The sequence below is a fragment of the Neopelma chrysocephalum genome, unplaced genomic scaffold (assembly GCF_003984885.1).
Source record: "Neopelma chrysocephalum unplaced genomic scaffold, ASM398488v2 Primary Assembly neopelma1_59, whole genome shotgun sequence".
Taxonomy (NCBI): Eukaryota; Metazoa; Chordata; class Aves; order Passeriformes; family Pipridae; genus Neopelma; species Neopelma chrysocephalum.
Genome location: NW_020897714.1, coordinates 799,218 through 819,094, shown reverse-complemented (window position 1 = coordinate 819,094; position 19,877 = coordinate 799,218). Strand labels below are relative to the sequence as shown.

General features: G+C 38.1%; 2 protein-coding genes across 9 annotated transcripts in view; one reads left to right on the top strand and one right to left on the bottom strand.

Annotated features, from left to right (window-relative positions):
* The window catches only part of GRIP1 (glutamate receptor interacting protein 1), a 336,129-nt gene extending 334,155 nt beyond the window's left edge, over positions 1 to 1,974 (top strand). For all 8 annotated transcript variants that reach the window (XM_027679645.1, XM_027679650.1, XM_027679644.1 and 5 more), the window contains one exon: positions 187 to 1,974. In XM_027679645.1, coding sequence (XP_027535446.1) covers positions 187 to 423 — 237 coding nt within the window. In that variant the 3' untranslated portion in view covers positions 424 to 1,974. The remainder of the gene's footprint in view (positions 1 to 186) is intronic.
* On the bottom strand, positions 1,836 to 17,366 carry HELB (DNA helicase B). The gene is made up of 13 exons (XM_027679651.1): positions 17,177 to 17,366; positions 15,576 to 15,950; positions 13,553 to 13,779; positions 11,334 to 12,206; positions 10,105 to 10,276; positions 9,286 to 9,427; positions 8,200 to 8,330; positions 7,077 to 7,161; positions 5,560 to 5,619; positions 4,812 to 5,016; positions 4,109 to 4,243; positions 3,460 to 3,900; positions 1,836 to 2,969 (listed from the first exon to the last, which is right to left on the bottom strand). The coding sequence occupies exons 1-13, from the start codon at positions 17,364 to 17,366 to the stop codon at positions 2,880 to 2,882; spliced, it is 3,126 nt and encodes a 1,041-aa protein (XP_027535452.1). The 3' UTR covers positions 1,836 to 2,879.
* Between the last annotated feature and the right edge of the window lie 2,511 nt (positions 17,367 to 19,877).

Here is a 19,877-nt window from a genome sequence, read left to right as displayed (position 1 = left end):
AAGAGTGAGTAGAAAACTTAACTGATGTCTTCAGATGAGACATCACGGTAAACAGCCTTGTATTGGGCGATTCTCTACCTGGAATAATTAAATCAGTCTTCATAGTCTCAAGGATAAATCTGTTTCTCTTGTAATCTCTTTCTTTTTCCTAGAATGGTAACAAAAATCAATCTTCTCATCATTCAGGTAAACCATGTTCGCACCAGAGACTTTGACTGCTGTCTAGTTGTGCCCCTCATCGCAGAATCTGGCAACAAGCTGGAACTGGTTATTAGCAGAAACCCACTGGCATCTCAGAAAGGAAGCTCAGAACAACATCCTTCAGCAAGTGGGGAATGGAGTGACCCAAATAATGCCTTCCTTCAGCAGAGCGGACACACTCATGTTAATACAGAGACACGGGATCCTACAAATACATTATAGCAGAAAACCATTTCAGTGGGACATTTGGTAACAAAAGACAATTATGGTGCTAAATCCATTTAAGATTTCTCTGAGATTGAGGCTTAGATGCTGTATAGCACTGAAAAGCACAGGAGGTCAGTCTGTCTGTCTCAAAGCTTCTATTAATCCACGGTTACTTTTGAAATAGTTTAATTCTTCATTAAGTCAAGTCATTCCATTCTAAACAATCTAGCATTAGTAACAGTAAGAAAAATCATAAGGGCCTTTTTTTTCCCTGAAATAAGAAACTGGGGAGATGTTTTAAACATGATCTAAATGTACCTCTTCCTTCAGCAGCAGCAGCCGTTTGAGGGAAGAGCATGGAGTTAACCTCTGCTAACAAACAGTGGTGTCCAGGTTACATTGTTTTTAAAAAACATTTTATCAGAAAGGTGCTGCTGTACGATGGACAAGACAGAGTGGTTTACTGCACTGGGTTTTCTTGTGAAATGGCAAGAAGGATGCACTTATCAGACAAAGCAAGGCTTAGATGTTTTAACTAAATGCTTGCAGGAAGCTGCAGTTTGCAGTGAACGTTACTCCCCCATTTCGGTAAACTTTGTTAGAACCTATGTTATTCCCTATGCAATGAAGTATTTAATGGTATGTCTTGCAACCTGTGGGGATTTTTAAGCAGAGACTTTTTTAGTCAGATAAAACCTCTGAAGGAGGATTACTGAAAAGAGTAAAACTGAAATGAGTTCAGACAAATTAGAAAGGTTTTTAAAAGAAAATGGTGTTTTTTTAAACGATGTCCATGGAGATTGATATGAAAGCTCTTTAATGATCCATAAACCTGTAAACTTGTACTGTCACGCGTGAGCTTTTTAGGTCAAAGAATTTCTTGAAGGGACAAAGATCCTATTTAATATGCTTTGTTTTCAGCCTTCTTTATGATAAACATTACCCCCCTGCAACGCATTTTTAGAATTTAAAATTGTAAATATATTTTACAAACACATCACACAAATTCTCTCCTCTCCCCTCTCCCCCCAAGCAATAAGATACTGCCAGTTGCTCTATATTCTCACCAGCAGCTGCTTTGGTTTATTCTGGTATTCAAGTTGTTATTAGTAATTATTGTTATTGGTGAATATAAAGATACTGGATTTGTACATTTGTAGAGTCTCCATATCTAAGCAATCACCTTACAGAGTTGTTTCTGGTCAATTTAAACTGTTTAACTGTATCCCTGTTACTATTTCCAACACATGAACAAGCTCACCTGTCCTGCACACACAAGTATCTCCAATTTCTATTTCAGCACTGCCAGAAAAGGTCAGAATGACATTTAAGGCTGAATCATGTAAAAAAACCACAAACAAAACAAAGTTCATGAGTCACTTAAATATGTATTTTTATCTGTAACAAATAAGTATTAAACTGTAAAGTATTTTTGTACAAATTTAATACTTTAATAGCATGATATTTATCGTCTATGTTATGTTTTTTGAAATTCAAACTGTTGCAAATATTTGTATGGAAAACCTGTAAAAATTGAAATAAACAGTGATTTAAAGACATTAAAAATGAGGTATTATTTTTCTACTTTATATTTTTTCCACATTATTTTTTCCACAGTTTTAGCAAAAAATACCATGTTTATATCTGTAGTATACTTTTCCCTACTCCATGCGAAAAGAAAAAAAACGTTAAAGGTAAGACACATTTTAGTACAATGTGTCTGATGTTTTGGTTTAACATTCAATTTACTAATCTCAAAATTACAATGCAGCAGGTCACACAGTACACAAGAAAAAGTTGAAAGCGGAATGTTATTTGGACTCTGACTTGGAATTTTTCTTCTCTTACAAGATCATCATCAGCATATAACTATTAGCTAAAGCAGCAATAGCAAGTTCTACATCTCTTTCAAGTACAAAGTGGGGAAAATTTTCTGTCACTGATTGCAACTTTCTTGTTCTATTTATAACAAGATTAAAAGCCATAATTCATCAAAGCTTCATGCCCATAAATCTACCACATTAGAAAAACCTAAAGTCCCCTTTGTAAACTGTTTTTTTTACTCAAGAGCAAACTACAAGTTTTGGCACATGAGTAAGAGCATCTTATCAATGCTGTAGCATTCGGAGATGGATAGATCTTGGCATGGAAAGCTAGGGGTCTTTAAATCAAAATACATCCTCATGTATTTTTCACGGGAACATCTGAATCCTGTAAGACCTGTAAGTTCATTCTTCACCAAAACAGAAGAATTATGTGATTTTTTTGATGACCAGTACACCAGTGAATATACTAAAAATGGATCTCCGAAAATGTAAAAGATGCAGTGTACAATGAGCTGTTCTTCACATTATATGCAAAACCAGGAAAGCCTTTGAAAATTAGCAGCATATTCAGCTTCTCAATTCCAAAAATCTTGAACAGAACATGTTCAATAAAGATTCATAACAAGGACAGTTAATAATTGTTTGTTAGCTTTTGAAAAGCTTCCTAGGAGCTGGTTGTCCCAAAGTTAGATTCCTAAGTCTAGAAGATCCAAGTGGGGATTCTGCTACTGTTATCTGTTAGAACAAAACAAAAGTGTTATCCAAGTTTGAACCTGACCTAAAATATATTAGCATCTGCAAAAAAAGCTCTATGACACAGCTCAGAAATTAGATATAATGAAAAAAAAGCATCTGTTAAGTAGGTTTGATTGTATGAAGATCAACTTCAATGATTATATTTTATATAAATCTTTCACAGCAGGTCATGTAACTACTGACATCTGTGCACAAAGAATAAGCTAATATAGACTAAGCTGGCCAATGGATCACTCAAGTGAGTAAAAAGATGTATAAATTTACTACTATTTACATTGTAACTAATTTTTCCATATTAGTCATATTACTCTGGGAAAAGATATGCCAAATTCGACTGCTTCACCCATTACTGATCATCTTGAAAATTATTAAATAAATAAGAGTAAAACAGTCATACCAGTACCAGATGACTTGTGGTGGTAAGAGTGCAAAAGTTTGTTCTAAACTTCTTCAGTAAGGAGATACTTACAGGGGGTATTTTTGTAGCATCCTCAGCTGCAAGAGTTTGGTGTCTTTTATAAGGACTTTGCTGCAAACTGCCTGTCTGGTCTTTATTGAGAACTGATGACCTTTCCTGTTTCATGAGGTCACTCTGAGGTTCAGGTGGGTCAGGAACACCTTGAGTTGCAGAAACAGAGCAAGTTGCGAGCTCCTGATGTTGCCAGCCCTTCATGAGGGGAGAGGACATTTGTTTGGGACAGTTGCTTGTTTCTGAAATTGCCTCTCTCAAAAATCTCTGTAAGCGAGTTTTTCTGGGCACGTTCTTGTTAGTGACTGCTCTCCGGAGGTGCAGCTCTTCAGCCACAACATAGACACGGCAGCGTCCCCTGGTCACGGCAGTGTACACGTGCTGCCAGTGCTGACGGCCAGGATTGCCAACCACGTACACAACAGTTTTTTCCTCGGAACCCTGAAACATGTTTAAGAATGCCATTTCAAAGAAAGATCTCCAGTAAATACTTTTTAAAAAAAAGAAGACAGAAGAATGAGGAAGTTGGAGACAACTGGGGACACTCTTTCAAGAATATTTTCTATCCTGCATTCAAGGGAATTGTGGTTTCAGAAAAGTTTCTGACTCTTTCACATGAAAATACAGCTCAGGGCTGCTCTGTTCTTACCTGAAATGTGTGAATAGTTCTGGCCCATGCATGTTTTATGTGACATAGCTTCTTCAGTGCCTTATACTTCACAGTGAATGTGGAGCCGTACGTGCTGCTGATGGTCAGTAAGCGCTGTTTATCAATTTCTACATCCTAGAGAAATAACAGAATACTTAGCAGGGAGTTTGTACTGAGTGCATCCCTATTCTTTTATTGACCATCTTCAAGGAAAATAGTTTCATTGTACAGGGCCTACCCTAACTACTGATAATTTCACTGGCCCCTCTGCTCTACTCCCTGAAGCCACCAAAAAATACAGTTTTTTATTGCTGTATTTTTAGGTTAGCTTAGTTTTCTGCCAGGGAGAGCTCCAGCTGTAACATTAGCCTTATTCTTTACTTAAGACTATGTTTCTGCCTATATGCAAAACATTATCCATTTCAGTTACAATACGTTTGAGTATTTACAGACTGTATTTACACTGAACACAAGCAGACCAACTGAAACACATTTTACAAGAAAGCCCAGAGTTGGGGTTTTTTAAATTCTCTATTGTAGCTTGCCTCTTTCTTGCCTTTCACGTGATAGTTTAGCAGAACTAAGTATGTACTACAGACTAAACTTATAAAGTGTGAATTTTTTGGTTCTGGGGATTCAACAAGGACCGAATCAGTTACCATCATCAGTTACTTTTGTGCAAGTTCTTGCAGCAAAGACTTACCCCTGTTATGAAAAATATATCTCCATTGCACAGTCGTTTGCCCTCCTCAGCAGCCTCTGTAGTGAGGGTGGTTTCTCCACTTCTATATTCATGGCCATTAGAACCATCTCTGAAACCACAGTCTGGCAAGAGGTCCCTGAGATACGTATTCCGTGTGCAGGAAATCTTGTCCCCAGTTTGAAATAAAAGTCGGTTTTTATGGTTTCTAGGTCAGAGAAAGAAAAAGCGAGAAATGTATTCACAAAGTATGCATTTCCCATCTCTCAGTATTTTTCCTCTTCACTTGGCCCAGATTAAAAACCTTAATAATATTCAAAACAGTTAAGATAACACACATTTATTTCTTGCACTTTTGTAAAACCTTTTGGTAAAAAACAGTAATATAGAGTAGCTCAAAAATCTTGCTTCCAAAAATATTTCAGAATCTATCTAGCAATCATACAGGGGCAAAAAATAATTAACCTTGAGAGGTTTTTTCACATTGCTTTTATGTCAGTTTTGAATATTCAACAGTAACTTAAAATCTTGGAATTCGCATAATGACAATTTAAATGAAAGGCAATTTATCACTGTTGACAGTCCAGACTGAGACTGAAGAAAGTTTATGTTATAAATTGTTTATATAATAACCAGATCTAGATGAAACATTGAAAGTTGTACAATCTTATTTTAGGGTTTTGGCCTGGCTATAACACTTTGAAAAACAACGTGAGATTGTTCACAGGGAAAATGCAAAATACTGGCTTACCTGGTTAAATGATTTGAATAGTGTTGGCAACAAAGTTCATTTATTAGATTGCAATCTTGCCTAGATCATACAAAACAAGAACATGAACAAAGTCATGATGTACAAAACATACAATTACAGGCAATGTCACATTAGCATTGGTTTATAAATAATGGAAAAAGCCCTTTTTAGCTTTGATGATCTTCCACTAACAATTAAAAAAATTGCTGATTCGGAATTTAGAAGATAGAGCAGTAAAGAAACAGTTTTGTCTAAATACCACAGAAAGTGAGGCAAGGATGTTTGCACTGCATACCTAGATTAGCTAGATTTGTTTTTAAGATAAAGAAGAAAACTAAAGAAAAAATAAGGCCTGGACAGATTATTTTCTGTCTATAAATATATTAAAAATAGCCAGAAGATTTATTAGCATTTTAAAGACCTGGGATTTTAACTTTTAAATACAGATTAAGTACCTATAAATATATTCCAGATTAATCTTATATGAAAATCACTAATAACAATATTGTACCTGAATGCAGATTGGAGAAATACAATTGATGTTGGAGTTACTCAGCATCCACAACAAACAGGTGAACTAGCTAAAATTTATAAATCGCTTATTTGCACACTGGTAATCTGGAAATAGTGGGTGTTTTTTAATTACTGAGAAAAGGTTCTTCACAAATAAAAGTGGAAGAGTTTTTTCTTAAGTACTCTTCTGTGCAGAACTGCAAGTTTATGGACTATTGGTACTACTGCACATGATATTTATCCCTTCAGTGTTTCTGTGAAGCCATCCATACTATTCATGTTCCTGTGATTACTAAACTTTCCAATCTTTCCTCAATGCGTGTTAGAGCCCTACATCCCACACCTTTTTAATTGATGAGTATTGTGCTTCCAAATACCTAAACTGTAGGCCTTTGTCACTGCAGAGCAGAAGCACTGATGCCCATCAGATTACATGACTAAATCTGACCCTTGACACACAGTCAAAACGCCAGTATCTTCTGTTACTTGGTCAATTCCCACTTGTGACAGAAGGCCGTAGAGATAGTGGGTTATTCACTCCACCACACAGCCTGGAATTCACATCTGCCACAGTCGGATACATTTGAATACACGTATTTCTTTGTATCTTGTGGGTTCCTCCTACAGTCAAGCTCTCGCCTTCTGTTTCTGAGGAACACAGCACTCTCCGCTAACACCAGAGCACAGGCTCTCACAATCTACTACAAAAAATGACCACTTACGTCCATCCTTTGCTACTTTAACATAAACCATACAGATGAACATGAGCACAAAGGCAGAATTTATGGTGAAAAATAACATTAAGAACAGAAAAAAATGAAGCAATTCTTCGTGGATAGACAGCGAGCAACCACAAGATACAGGGAGAGACATCGAGCCTGTTTGTTCTCTCCAGTAATTTTATGATATTGCCACTAGTCTCTCCAACTCAACACACTCAGCTATTTTTTAGATTGTGGCTGCTAGCAAGGATTTGTTCAATGTCTGCTTGCATACTCCATTACCTTCTGAAAGCAATAAATTGTGATTGTTTGGCATCCTCCAATCCTGGCCCTTTTTTAAGTAAAGTCTTAATGGCAGTTTGCAAATCTGTTTTAAAAGACATAAAAGATAAGGCATAAAAATGTGCAGAACAATTTAAGAAAGAAAAATATAATTTAATATTAAATTGCCTTTGCTTCAGTGACATTTCAAGTTCTTTAAAACAAAAACCAAAAAACAAGCAAACAAAAAGCCACACAGAACCACACACTCCACAAAAAACCAAAACCACACCACAAAACACCCACATATATATTCCCCCAAAAAAGCATCATGCAGTTAACCCACTTTTAAAATCTGAGAAACAAGAGTAATATGGAAGGAGACAAATTATTTCTATGTTAAACAATGGCTGCATAGAACACATTTCATGCAAAATAAGGTTTTGATATAGCACATTAAAGAGGTAAAGATCAAATATTTTCAAGCCACAGACCTATACACTTAGATTCACAAAAGAAATCTACTTTAGGTATTCCGTTTGCTAAGTATGTTACAACAGTAGGATAAGGTGATAATGTTTGCACTATTTTTTTCCTCATCCCCCTTGAAGCTTTTTGATGCATATAAAATAGAAGCCACTCAATCCATCTGTACCAAATAGATGTCAAAAACCCCCAATAAACAATGGTCCTAGCCCTGACCCCAAAACATTTTAAAAGAAATACTGGTATCCCTTCTGCTTCCATTTTCCTAACTCAGTCGTAGAGCTGGGAGAACATTCCTGTCTAGGATATCATCCTGTTACAGTTGCTGTTTACTCAAATGATTCACCACTGAACCATTTGATATGTTAAGGTTTGACAGCTCCAGCTACAACTAAAAGACAATCCCATTTGATTACACTGCTGGAAGTTACACTTCAAAATGTAACAGGTGAGCTGGAGCTCTACAGCCTATTCTCTGCATTTGTGGGTTTTGCTGGGTGCACTTACAGAAGGCAGAAGATAAAACTACGAATGTAGCATTTAAATTTATCCCATAAAAAAACTCAGACTAAAATCTTCCGAAAATTTTAGTTCCAGAAAACAGTCTCTGCTTTACCAAAGGGAAAATCAAGATCACAAACTGACTGTTCACACATACTGTCACAATTCCCACCAGCAGGCAAAGCAATAAGAATAAATTTCTTCTCCGGGCTTAGAATTGTCATTTCCTCATTCCAAGCAGAAACTTGCAGCACCTCATCAAATTCAGGCAGCTGCCGGTGAGAGATTCTTGACCAGAGCAGTGGAGGGAAAACAGAAAAGTTATTTCCGGCTAAAGGATTTCAGTGTATCATCATCTGCATCTGCCTGAAGTTTGCCACTAATCAATTTTTTGTCATCTACACTACATGCACCAAAAATTTATTCCTCTGAACATAACTTAATTTCACATTAAAAAAGTTGGTGATTTATTCTCTAACCCCCCCAGCACTGCAGCAGATACTTAGTATTACCCATAGAGTTCCCATGGGAGCTGAATGGAGTAAAACAGAAGTGTTACCAAAAAAATAAGTGAGAATGTTTGTAAAACACTCAGTAGTTCTGAACATCTTGCAAATGTTCAGAATATTCTCAAACCATCAAAAGCTCTTGGGCACTTGAACCTAAATTTTGTTGTCTGAGCTTTAAAAAAGAAATCATGTACTGACAGGAAATAGAACTATTTCCAGAACAAAAGTAATGCAAATGTTGGAAACATTTAGAGTCTCTAGGTATTAATACAGAAAGATATAAAAAGAAACTATGCTGTAATGGCCCTTGACATCTAACCTCTCAAAGCAATACAGTCTGTTTTAGCTGTTGTCACACTTACTAGCAATGTCTTTAAAACTTCCTTTAGAGAGAAGCAATTTTAAGCCATTTCAAAAGGTAAAAAGTCACTTGTGCGGTTACAACTCATTTGAAAACAACAGAGTATCTGATAGTGAAGTACCTCCTATGAAATTCAAGAGTATTCCAGCACACACATTTTTTTTGTCCAGTATACACACTTCTGGAAAAATCTGTAGGGTTTTGTTGCTGTTGTTTTGGGGGGTTGTTTTTTTTTAAACCAATGTTACTGATTTGAACCAAAAAAAGTTAACAGAAGCAGTACTACAGAGGCAAATCTGGATCACTGCTACTTTGCAGGTAAAAGGCCAGGCCTACTACACGAATGCTACATACATACGTAAGGATATCCTACCTTGATGCATTATCTACAATTAGCTGTGATTCAGCTCTGTGGTTTGTTCGCAGTTGTACAGAAAAGCCTCTTGATTTTAGACCCTCAAAGAGATCAGCCAACATGTTTCCTGGGTCTATGCTTGGTAGCTGTCTAGTATCACCTAAACAGAATGCAAATTAGTGTTTGTGAGAAGGAATAACAGATCATGTGTTGCAAATGGTCTTGAAAAAAAAAATCCCTGGAATTAATAAATACTCAACTTTCTAATAATAACATACATCCTTAATACAATTCACATGAAATAACACTTTCAAGAACCTGAGACGCTTAGGGAATCAGGCTGTAGCGTAGTTCAAGTTTTTCATATTCCTCACTCGGTAATGCTTCACTAGCAAGTGCAAATCCCTCTGCTTGATGAACCCTGACAGTGATTACATCTTATTCAAACACATTTTGAAAGTGACTTATTTAAAAAATGCCCTAAATGGCATGTCAAAAAGCAAACCTCTGAGAAAGCATAAAAATTTGACTTTATATTTCTTTGCTTTTCTTTTTGAATTAAAACATTAAGAATTGCATGAAATCTCCCTTCTAACATATGATTAATATGCTAACTGCTGAACAGAGAATGGAGATACTGATAATTTCATACTGACAGCTGGAAAACTTTCTTATCTCATCTGACCTTTACAATTACCAGAAATATCCAAGAACAGAACAATGTAACATTATGGAGTTTTTAAGAGACTCAATGAGACCAGTGGGAGTTCTGATACTTACACTGTGTATTGTGTGTTATTAAATACTGTATAATGCTAAATTTGCAGTTTCACTTACCTAGAATAATAAGTTTAGCAAGCTGAGCATGCTCACACAAGAGTTTTAAAACTAAACTAAAAATGCGTACAGGCACCAAACTTCCTTCATCCACAATCAGAACCGTAACAGCAGAAAACTTCCACGGCTGTGCCCGTTCACTCTGCCTCCACAATTTAAAACTATAGATAATCTAGAAACAAATAAGAATAAAGCAAGTTCTGACATTAATCAACTATAAACAATTGTCTTATAAAAGTAGACAGTGCAGTATCTTCTAATGTTGTATGTGGAGCTGTTATCTGAAATTCTCAACTTAAACCTGTAAAGACCCAGAAGACTCAACCATTCAGTCTTATTTTCCTCCCCAGTGAATACATTTCTAGCTGAGATTATTGACACTGACTTACACAAAAGCACAGAAATGCAGTCTTTTTTTTTCTGCAGGAACCGTTTAAGATAAAAGGTGAGCCATTAGGTTGCTCAGTAACAGAACACCTACTACAACTTGCTGACATTAATAAATGCCCAGCATTGCATGGGGAAGGGGTACAGGAAACTACCCAGGCCCCAAAGATAAAATAAGCCAATAGTACATTTTACGTTATAATTTTTATTTATATGCATTATTCCCCACCTCCAATGTCTTTTTGGCACCTTTCACTACCTAGGACAAAAGAGACTTAATTTTATTTACAAAGAGTTTAGTTTGCTTTCTATTTTTTTCTAAAAAAATTTCCACAATACATGACAGTAATTAAGAAAACACTGTGCAAATGAAATTTATCTCATTGTTCAACCCCTTGCTACTGATCTTTCCATGTATGTGCTGGTATCAGTATGACTGCCAGGCAACAGGATATTAGAAAACAGCTCTACCACCTAGAAAGCATTTTTGTCTTCATTAAAATGAAAATAAAAAACAATACTGAGAAGCTAAAAAGACCAGATGCCCTAGAGAGGCACAAGTGTGAGATGTGTATAACTACAAAAAAACCCAAAATTACAGCAAAAAATGTTTTCAAATGACTGATTTATGATTCCCCAAAATGCAACACTTACTTTCAAATGCTGACAAGCTGTACCTAAGCACTATCATTAAAAACAATAAGTGACACATTTCATAAGGAAACTTCAATAACAAGCTTTTCGCTTTTTTTTTTTCTCAAAACAAGAATGGACAGTGCCAAAAGGTCTTTCAGAACCTAACTAAAAAACCCCAAACAAACAAACAAAAAACCAAACCTTACCTGATGCAGTGTATATGCAGGAAGCTGAGTTTTTTCACTCAAAAGACTTGTCGCCCTCCCTGTAGGTGCAGTCAACAGTACATTCAAACATTTTTTTGCATGCATATTCTCTGACTGCCAATGATGATCAAATGTATTCCATTCCTCAGATGCATCTAAGTCTTCTTCAAAGTCCTTAGAAGCAGCTTCCACTTCTTTTTCCATCTGCTTCAAATGACGAAAAAGGCAGCTAACTATTGTAGTCTTCCCACAGCCTCCTTTTCCACTTATGATTGTGACAGGATTAGAACAAATCTTTTCCACAGCAATAACCTGATCTAAGTCTGCCTCTGCTTTACTTTGGTTACCAGATGTAGACTCCACTTCCTTTTCAGGAAAGTGATTTTCACCATTATGATTGTCTGGATCATTTTCCTTCAGATGTTCCATTTCATGTGCCCGGGTAATATTCATTTTGTTATCGATCGTCTCCCTTGATGTCTCAGAAATGTTAAGTATCTTTCTCACATCAGCATCCAGTTTCCATGTGTCATTTGACAGAAGGTCACCTATATACATTGCAATGTCTTTTTCAGATTTGTAAAGATGAGGCAGAAACACTAGCTTTTTTTCCCTAATCACTACCTTCTGAGCTTTCAAAAACTCAAGAGATTGCCAAACATGCTCAGTGGACATATTTTTGGATACAAAACGAGCCAATTCATCTTGATCTTCATATGTGTGTCCCATTTCTCTACACTGTTTCTTGAGTTGATCATACAGAATTAATGCATTCTTCTGTAAGTCAGGAATCTTCCAGAGGAGATGTTCACATTGACAGAAGGCGGCCCACGTTGCCTCACAGTAAGAAAGGTTCAGTTCCTTATAGATAATCTTCTCCCAAAAAGAATAAAAGCAAACACATACTTATTTCAGAATATATTAGCTTCTTGCTAAATAACATTCCTCCTAGTAAATGCCAATTGCAATTCAGAGGGTGGAGTCTGCAAAAATGTATGTATTTGTCCTAATGTGTGAGGCTATGCTTTTCAAACAACATGAAAGCAAGATATTTAAAAGTAAGCTGGAATGGAATTCCTCTCAGTCACCTTTCTGTATGAAACAGGAACTTTAAAAATAAAGACCTGACACAGAAATTGGGTATTAGGGAGAACTCGTGCACACCTCATTGCACAATTTCAAGTAAAGGTACACAAACTGTAGACACACAGCACAGGAAAGGCATTAGCCAGGATACCATACCCAATTCTGAACGTGCTTCTTCAGGAAATACACAATCTTACAGACACTAGCACAAAATAGTGCAAAATTGAGATGTGCAAAACAGGTTAACTATTGAGGGCAAGAAAAATTAATTGCTTTTGCTCAGTCTTAAGAGAAAAAGCTAAAGAGTGTCTTCAAGCAACAAAAAAATTGCAGTGAGAACGCAGGTCCTTGGTACAAGGAGCAAGAGAGCAACAAGTCCATACTGCATCAAGAAATAGTCAAACTGAACATGAGGAAAATCCTCTTAAAGGAAAGGATTTGAAATACTGGAATATATTGGCTACACTGCTGAATCTCTGAAATTGGAAGTCTTAAAGACAATTCAGAACATCCAACTGTAAAACACTGGGGAGCTGAAGCAGAGGGATAACCAACCATATTTGTGAACTATTAAGCTGCAGTTCCCAACCAAAGTACAGGAGTGCTAAGGTGAGGTGCAACAGCAAAGCTGCACAGCAAGCCCAGTAAAGGAGAATGAAGGTAAGCAACCACTTCCATTATAAAAAACAAATCACTGGATCAGATAACCTCTTAACAAGAAATTTATCTACCTTACTATGAAAGCATAGATACTGCTCTACATATTAGGAACAGAAAATCTCATTTACTGGTATAAAACTGAAAGGGATAAATGAGGATTTTTAATTAGCTTTCTTACTTTTAGCCCAATTACCTCAAGTATTTAATTTTCTGTTCCTTGCAAAAAACAGTAAACAAATGGTTGTAATAAACTCACTTTTAAAAAATCTTCTGAGATTAATTATTGTAGACCAACTGGAAAAACAAAACCCTTTGCTAAAACTGAGTCCAGTACATCATCCATTTCCAAATGAACTATGCTTAGGCCCTAAAAATGCCCATTTAATAAACTGAACATAACTAAAATAGCACTGTAGTCTAACAAAGCTCAAATGTAACAAAACCCTATTTTTACCCTACCTAAAATTACTTACCCTGCTGAATCCAAGTTTCCATGGCTCATTCTTTAATATCTCCTCCAATTTTGTTAGCATCTTGTCTTGAAAATCTACCTCCTCACCATCTGTATCATTGCTTGCTTCAGTCTTTCTTTGCCAATCCACCATATCCAACAGACAGCAAAAATGGCATGGCAGAAGAACTGGCAAGAACTCCAGTATCCTCGGAAAAGTCAGAGCTACCAGTACTGCCTTCCCTGCAACTACATTCATCATAAACAAAGTATCATGCAATATACACACATATTTTTAAAGGCAATTTAAACCTACTATGGCTTTCATCGTTCTGCCTCCCCTAGATCCAAAACATCTCAAATTTCTTTCAGTTTCTTACTCATTGTAATTCTTTTTAAATTATTTTAAAGTTTGTTTTCCCTGAACTGCCTTGGGAAAAAAATAATGTAAACAGATGACATGCATCTAAATGTACTCCTTGGAAAATATGTATTATGCAGAAAGGCAAAGACAAAACCTTTTCCCTTTTAAGCAAGTACTTAATTTACACATAGAGAATCAATATACACTATTTCCACATTAAAAAAACACCATGAAGGCTTGAAGAACAAACTGCTCAAGCCCATAACAATTAATGGCAACCAAAAAAATTCACAATAGCAGAAGTAGAAAGGAGGGAGAGAGGGGGGCATACATTGCCCAATGATAGAGAAAGAAGAAAATTTAAAATCTAGCAAATTAACTTAGATACTAGGAAAAATCCCCAGCTACAAGAACAGTGAACAGAGTGCAATCTCTACCTCTGATGATTCATGAACACATTGGACAAACCTCAATCAAAAGCAATCCATATATCCCATTAAAACTCTCACAGCAAACCAGATCTGTGTTTCTACCACTATTGATTCCCACCTCTTTGTGGTCATGAAAAGATTTGAAGTCCATAAACGAGGGTTAAGAGCTTTGCCACCATTACAAAAACAGAACAAAAAGCCTAAAAGTCTGTAGAACTCTGAAAATTTTGCTCTCCTTACACATGGGATTTGGAGTAAAGTCAGCTCAAGTCTAGCAGAGGCTCTCAACTCTCCTGTTATACATGATTTGACATCCAAAAGAGTTACCTCCATCATTTGATCTGACACTGTCCAGTGAGTCAGGTGCTGGAAGACTTCGTTCGCTTACACGCAACGGCAGATAACCCAATCTGCCTGAGCAGGTTAGGGAAACACATCATTGGAGCAAAACAAGAGAGCTAATGCTGAAGGCACACCTCAGACATCTTGTCTTTCCCTCTATTTTAAAGTTTTGCTTCAGACCAGCTGTAGTCTGGTCTCGCAGACTGAATGCATGTTAGGGATTGAAGTACCTTAGGCATGCAACTGGAACACATTGTTTGGGTTTCATCCAGCAGGAATATAGTCAATACTCTCAGAGACTGCATCACAATGGAGACAAGAGGAATGTCTGCTTCAAAAGCACACTCCTGATCGAATCTCTAAAACTCACGTAGGCACACCAGTGCAGCCCACAGCACGATCCTCAACAGTTCTGAACTATCTCCACGTGGGGACACTCCTGTTTCCACATTCTGTTCATGGCCATACCAATCTGCTGACAGGCAGGATTCAAATACACTTAGTCAGACTATTTAGTATTGATTTGGACTACACTGAACTCCTTCACTGTTCCCCTGTACTACAAAGAAGCGGGCATACTACTTCTGAACATGTATTTGTCCTAAAAAGCCACACCATGATGTGTAGGTAGTGCTAAACCTATTTTTCAACACTTCCCGGGGTGGAGCATCCCTAGCAAGACAATTCTACTTAGTAAGCCTACAGAATTTAGGAAAGTCCTTCTGTATACCTATCTTTAATTGGTCAGTTGTCCCATTGTGAGGAAATATTTTTTGAAAAAAAGAATCACTGCATGTTCAAAATTCAGTTGAATATACATTTGATATGAAGACATGTTAGCTTGAACACAGTATCTGAAACAACTCCTTAGCTTATAAAACAATCAAACTAGCACAGGATATACCTACTTGATTTTGAAACATAGTAGAAGATGTCATAATCCTTGGTATCTCTTTGGCTCCTCCCTGGATGCACCTGTGAAACTTGGAACTGTTTTAGCTTTTCTTCAAGATTTCTAAAATTCAGCATAGACTCCGTAGGAAGCCAAGTAAAAAATTTTTCTTTAAAACTCTCAGGAACGTCACATTCCTCAAGAAAGAGTGAAAATACTTGCCGGTTGTTTTCTTCTATATCAGTCCGCAGAAAATATGACGAATATCCTTGCACAAAGTACTTAGACCCAATTTTTTTAGCTTTAACATTAACCTTCCACCAAGGGCCAACTAATGGAAAACGTCCAACTACTTCATACTCCTTTTTGGTGCCATCTTCCTGTATAATAACTGAAACATTAAAAAGAAAATATGCCCATTGTCAATTGACAGTCATAAAGATTAAAAGTTTGGGTTGATTAAAAGAGTTTTGTTTGTTCTAAGTTCACTTTTGTCTTTTCTATATGTTGCGGTAATAAAAGTAAAGCAGGGGTTTTCATAAACTCCCGATGTCAGTCTCTCCAGTAGCATTTAAAAACAAAAGTGAAACCAATCTCAGAAACAAGCACTAAATTGCTTCTCTAAGCATCAGAAATAAATCTTGTGTATGAATTTATTAAGCCAATTAAACACATATGGTTTAATATTACGGTTTACTATTTATGCCAAGACAAGTTTACAATTCAATTTTAAACAGTTTTGTCACAAAATATTCCATCACAATGCCTGCATGTTCTTCGGATACAATTGCATAACAAATATTTTCTGGAACTGAAACCACCAAAATTATAAGCAATTAATATAATAAACTCTTAAGATTTTGGTATGACATGGTTTGTCTCCTCTTTTCCTCAAAAAAATTAACACACCACTCCTCAATCCACGATTGGGGACTAACTGCTATGATTAGAACAAAATGGGCACTTACATTTAGCAGGACCTCTTCCTCACCACACCAGAGTGGCTCTTAGGTTTGTAACAACTTATTTATTTCTTCCTTCTTACCTAGTTCAATTCAGCCATTTTAAAAACAATTTTGACGAAAAAGTATTCTTGTTAGGAAGAAGTTGCTCCAACTTCACCTGCTTTTCTGTCAGGAATCATTAACGTCAAGTATCAACACTCATATACCATTAAAAAAATTGCAGGTTTTTTGTATGAAGTTACCTTAAATAGAAAAACTTCATATTGTCTTACTGTTGCAGTACTGTGCCCGTAGAAAAGCAGAAATTACACTCCCCTTCTACTACACATGTAAGGTTTATCACCTACTTCGGTTCGCTGTCCCTTTATTTGTAATCGATTCAGTGATCGAGGGAAGGAGCGAGCTGCGACCTGCCCTACCCTGGAGGGACGGTGTGTGAGCCCAGGGGCGGAGAGGCGGCCGCTGGGCCGAACGCACCTCCCCTCAGCCCCGCCGCCATCCCCGCACAGCCGGCTCCACTCCGCTCCTTTCCAACGCCGCGCCCCGCGCCGAGCCTAGACCTGCGGGCCGGGGAGGGCACAGAAGGGCGCAGAGTGGCACCGAAGCCCGCCCGCCCTCCGCCCGGCCCCGCTCCGCTTCCGCAGCCCCTCACCGGCGCGGCGCGGGGGCAGCGCGGCCTCCAGCTCCCGCCCAGCAGCGTCCACGAGCGCATCCTCCGCCAAGTGCAGCTCCTTCTCCAATTCCTCCTCGCTCTCCTCCTCCGAGTCTGCCGCCCACCGCGGCGGAAGCAGCACCCCCCACAGATCCACCACCTCTCCCCGCTCCCTACGGGACCCCGCCATTGTTCCCGCACCTTCCCGCCCCGGGATCCCTCCGCCCCTCCCCGGAAGGACACGTGGAGCGGGACGGCGTGCGAGTCCAGTAGTCAAAAGAGTCAGGAATGCCAGGAGGCAGTTGGGATAGTCAGTTAGGAGTATCGAGAGCATTTTTAATAACTCGAGTCATAATTCTGTGTCTTTATGTGTGCCCAGCTTTAAATAGGTCAGACTTGATTTTCAAAAACATGGGTATTTGCTGCTCAAGTGGAGTGAAGTTGGTTTTCTAGAGCTAGGTGGTCAAGCACTGGGATTAGATGATCCTTTTGAAAATCTGGGACTAAATGTTTTGCTCTTCTTCGCAGTGTAGCCAAGTTTAAGGTTCCTGTCTCCTCGATTTCTCTTTCCTCCCTCAATACTGCTACCAGTACAATTGGAGAATAGAAGCTAAAGTAAGAGGGTTTTAAGTCAATGGTAAAACTGTTAATTCTAATATAAGGATTGCATCCATGAAAGCTGTAAGAGTAAAATATATATAAATATATAAGCAGTTTATAGATTTAGAAATTCACAACACATGTGCAAGAGAAGATTGTTAAGCATTAAAAATGACGTGAACACAAGGCCAGGAGATTCAGTCAAAAATTACTCTGTCATGAATGTTTTAAATCATACTTTGAAAAATACTTGGAAATTTTAGATCAGCTTTTTGAACTAGCTTTTTCTCCATCGTGCCTCACTTCAAATTCCACCCCAAAACCCAAGAATGTATGGTAAAAGGCAACATGCTTTGACAACCCTATGATTTTACCTTCTAATGCACCATGATAATGCACTACCATGATAATTCTTAAGTATAAGAGTCTTAAAGTATAATCTCACATGACACTGAAGAAGTTATTATCTTCCTGTCCACAGGGAAAAAAATCTGTTTATAAATTTGAACTCCATATTGTTGCATTCAGTGAAAAAAAATGCAAGGCCCTAAAAAGCAAAGTCACAATGAACAAGGAAAGATGATTTGCTCTTTCTCACTGCTTTGTGTCTTGACACACAGTGGCAGGTTTTCACTTCAGAGAAAGTATGCACATAAAAATCTCACACCTTTAAATAGATGCGTGAAATCCTAGTCTGAAAACAATTTCAGAACATTCTGACAGGGAGCATTTATACACTGCAGGGTTATAATAAAGCCAGCCTCCAGATTTAAGTAAGACTTCCTATATTTTTTAGTTTTTTCCCATACCAGACATCCCCTTTCAAGGGATGACTAGCAGTTCATCTCTGAATCTGACTAGCACCAGGGGCATTCCCTAGTCTCAAATTTGCTTGGATATTCATTGTTCCCTGATCTCTGCTGTGATTTAAGACGTTCTTATCTTTTGAACTCCAATAGTAAGTCTGAGTTTGCCATCCAGGAGCATCAACTGGAAGCCCTCGGAGGAAGAAATTAGGGGATGTATCTAGCACAGCACGAGGCAGGGGTAGCAGAGAAAGATATAAACATTCATTGCTCTTGAGATAGAAAGGTTTAGATTTTTTCCTTATGCTGTAGAGCTTTTACCAGGAGAGGTGTGCAGTACACTTGGAACTGACTGCCCCAGGGGTGGAAACACAGCCCCACCATTTTCCATGGACTGATCCAGACTGCACTGGAAAAGGATGAGGCTCCAGAACACCTGCAATACATTGATGACATCATCACATGGGGGAACACAGCAGAAGAAGTCTTTAAGAAAGGGGAAAAGATAATCCAGATTCTCCTGAAAGCTGGTTTTGCCATTAAATGCAGCAAGGTCAAGGGACCTGCCCAGGAACAGTTCCTAGGAGTGAAGTAGCAAGACAGACGTTGCCAGGTTCCAACAGAGATGATTACAAACAGAGTTGATTAACAAAATAGCAGCTATGTTTCCACCAACCAGTAAGAAGGAAACACCGGCTTTCCTAGGTGCCATAGGTTTTTGGAGGATGCACATCCCTGAGTACAGTCAAACTGTGACTCCTCTCTATCTTGTGACATGGAAGAAAAATGACCCCGAGTGGGGCCCTGAATGACAGCAAGCCTTTAAGCAGATCAAACAAGATTGCCCACACAGTAGCCCTTGGGCCAGTCAGGACAGGACAGGATGTGAAGAATGTATTCAACACTGCAGCCAGGGAGAATGGTCCTTCATGGAGTCTCTGGCAAAACGTACCTTGGGAGACCCAAGGACGACTGCTGGGGTTCTCAAGTTGGGGATACAAAGGATCTGAGGCCAGCTACACCCCAACTAAAAAGGAGGTATTAGCAGCCTATGCAGGGTTCGAGCTGCCTCAGAAGTGATTGGCACTGAAGCACATCTCCTTCTGGCTCCCTGACTACCAGTGCTGGGATGGATATTCAAAGGAAAAGTCCCTTGCACACGTCACACCACTGATGCTATGTGGAATAAGTGGGTTGCTCTGATCACACAGCAAGCTTGGATAGGGAATCTTAATTGCTCTGGAATTTTGGAAATCATCACAAACTGGCCTAAAGGTGAGACTGTCATCTGAAGA

What these genes read in the sequence shown, in the direction of transcription:
- HELB (XM_027679651.1), bottom strand. Translation starts at nt 17,366, where the DNA reads ATGGCGGGGTCCCGTAGGGAGCGGGGAGAGGTGGTGGATCTGTGGGGG. An exon ending in GCTGCCCCCGCGCCGCGCCG is followed by an intron (nt 15,951 to 17,176) that starts GTGAGGGGCTGC and finishes TTAATGTTTCAG; the next exon opens with TTATTATACAGGAAGATGGC. An exon ending in ATTGTAGATAATGCATCAAG is followed by an intron (nt 8,331 to 9,285) that starts GTAGGATATCCT and finishes GCTCTGGTCAAG; the next exon opens with AATCTCTCACCGGCAGCTGC.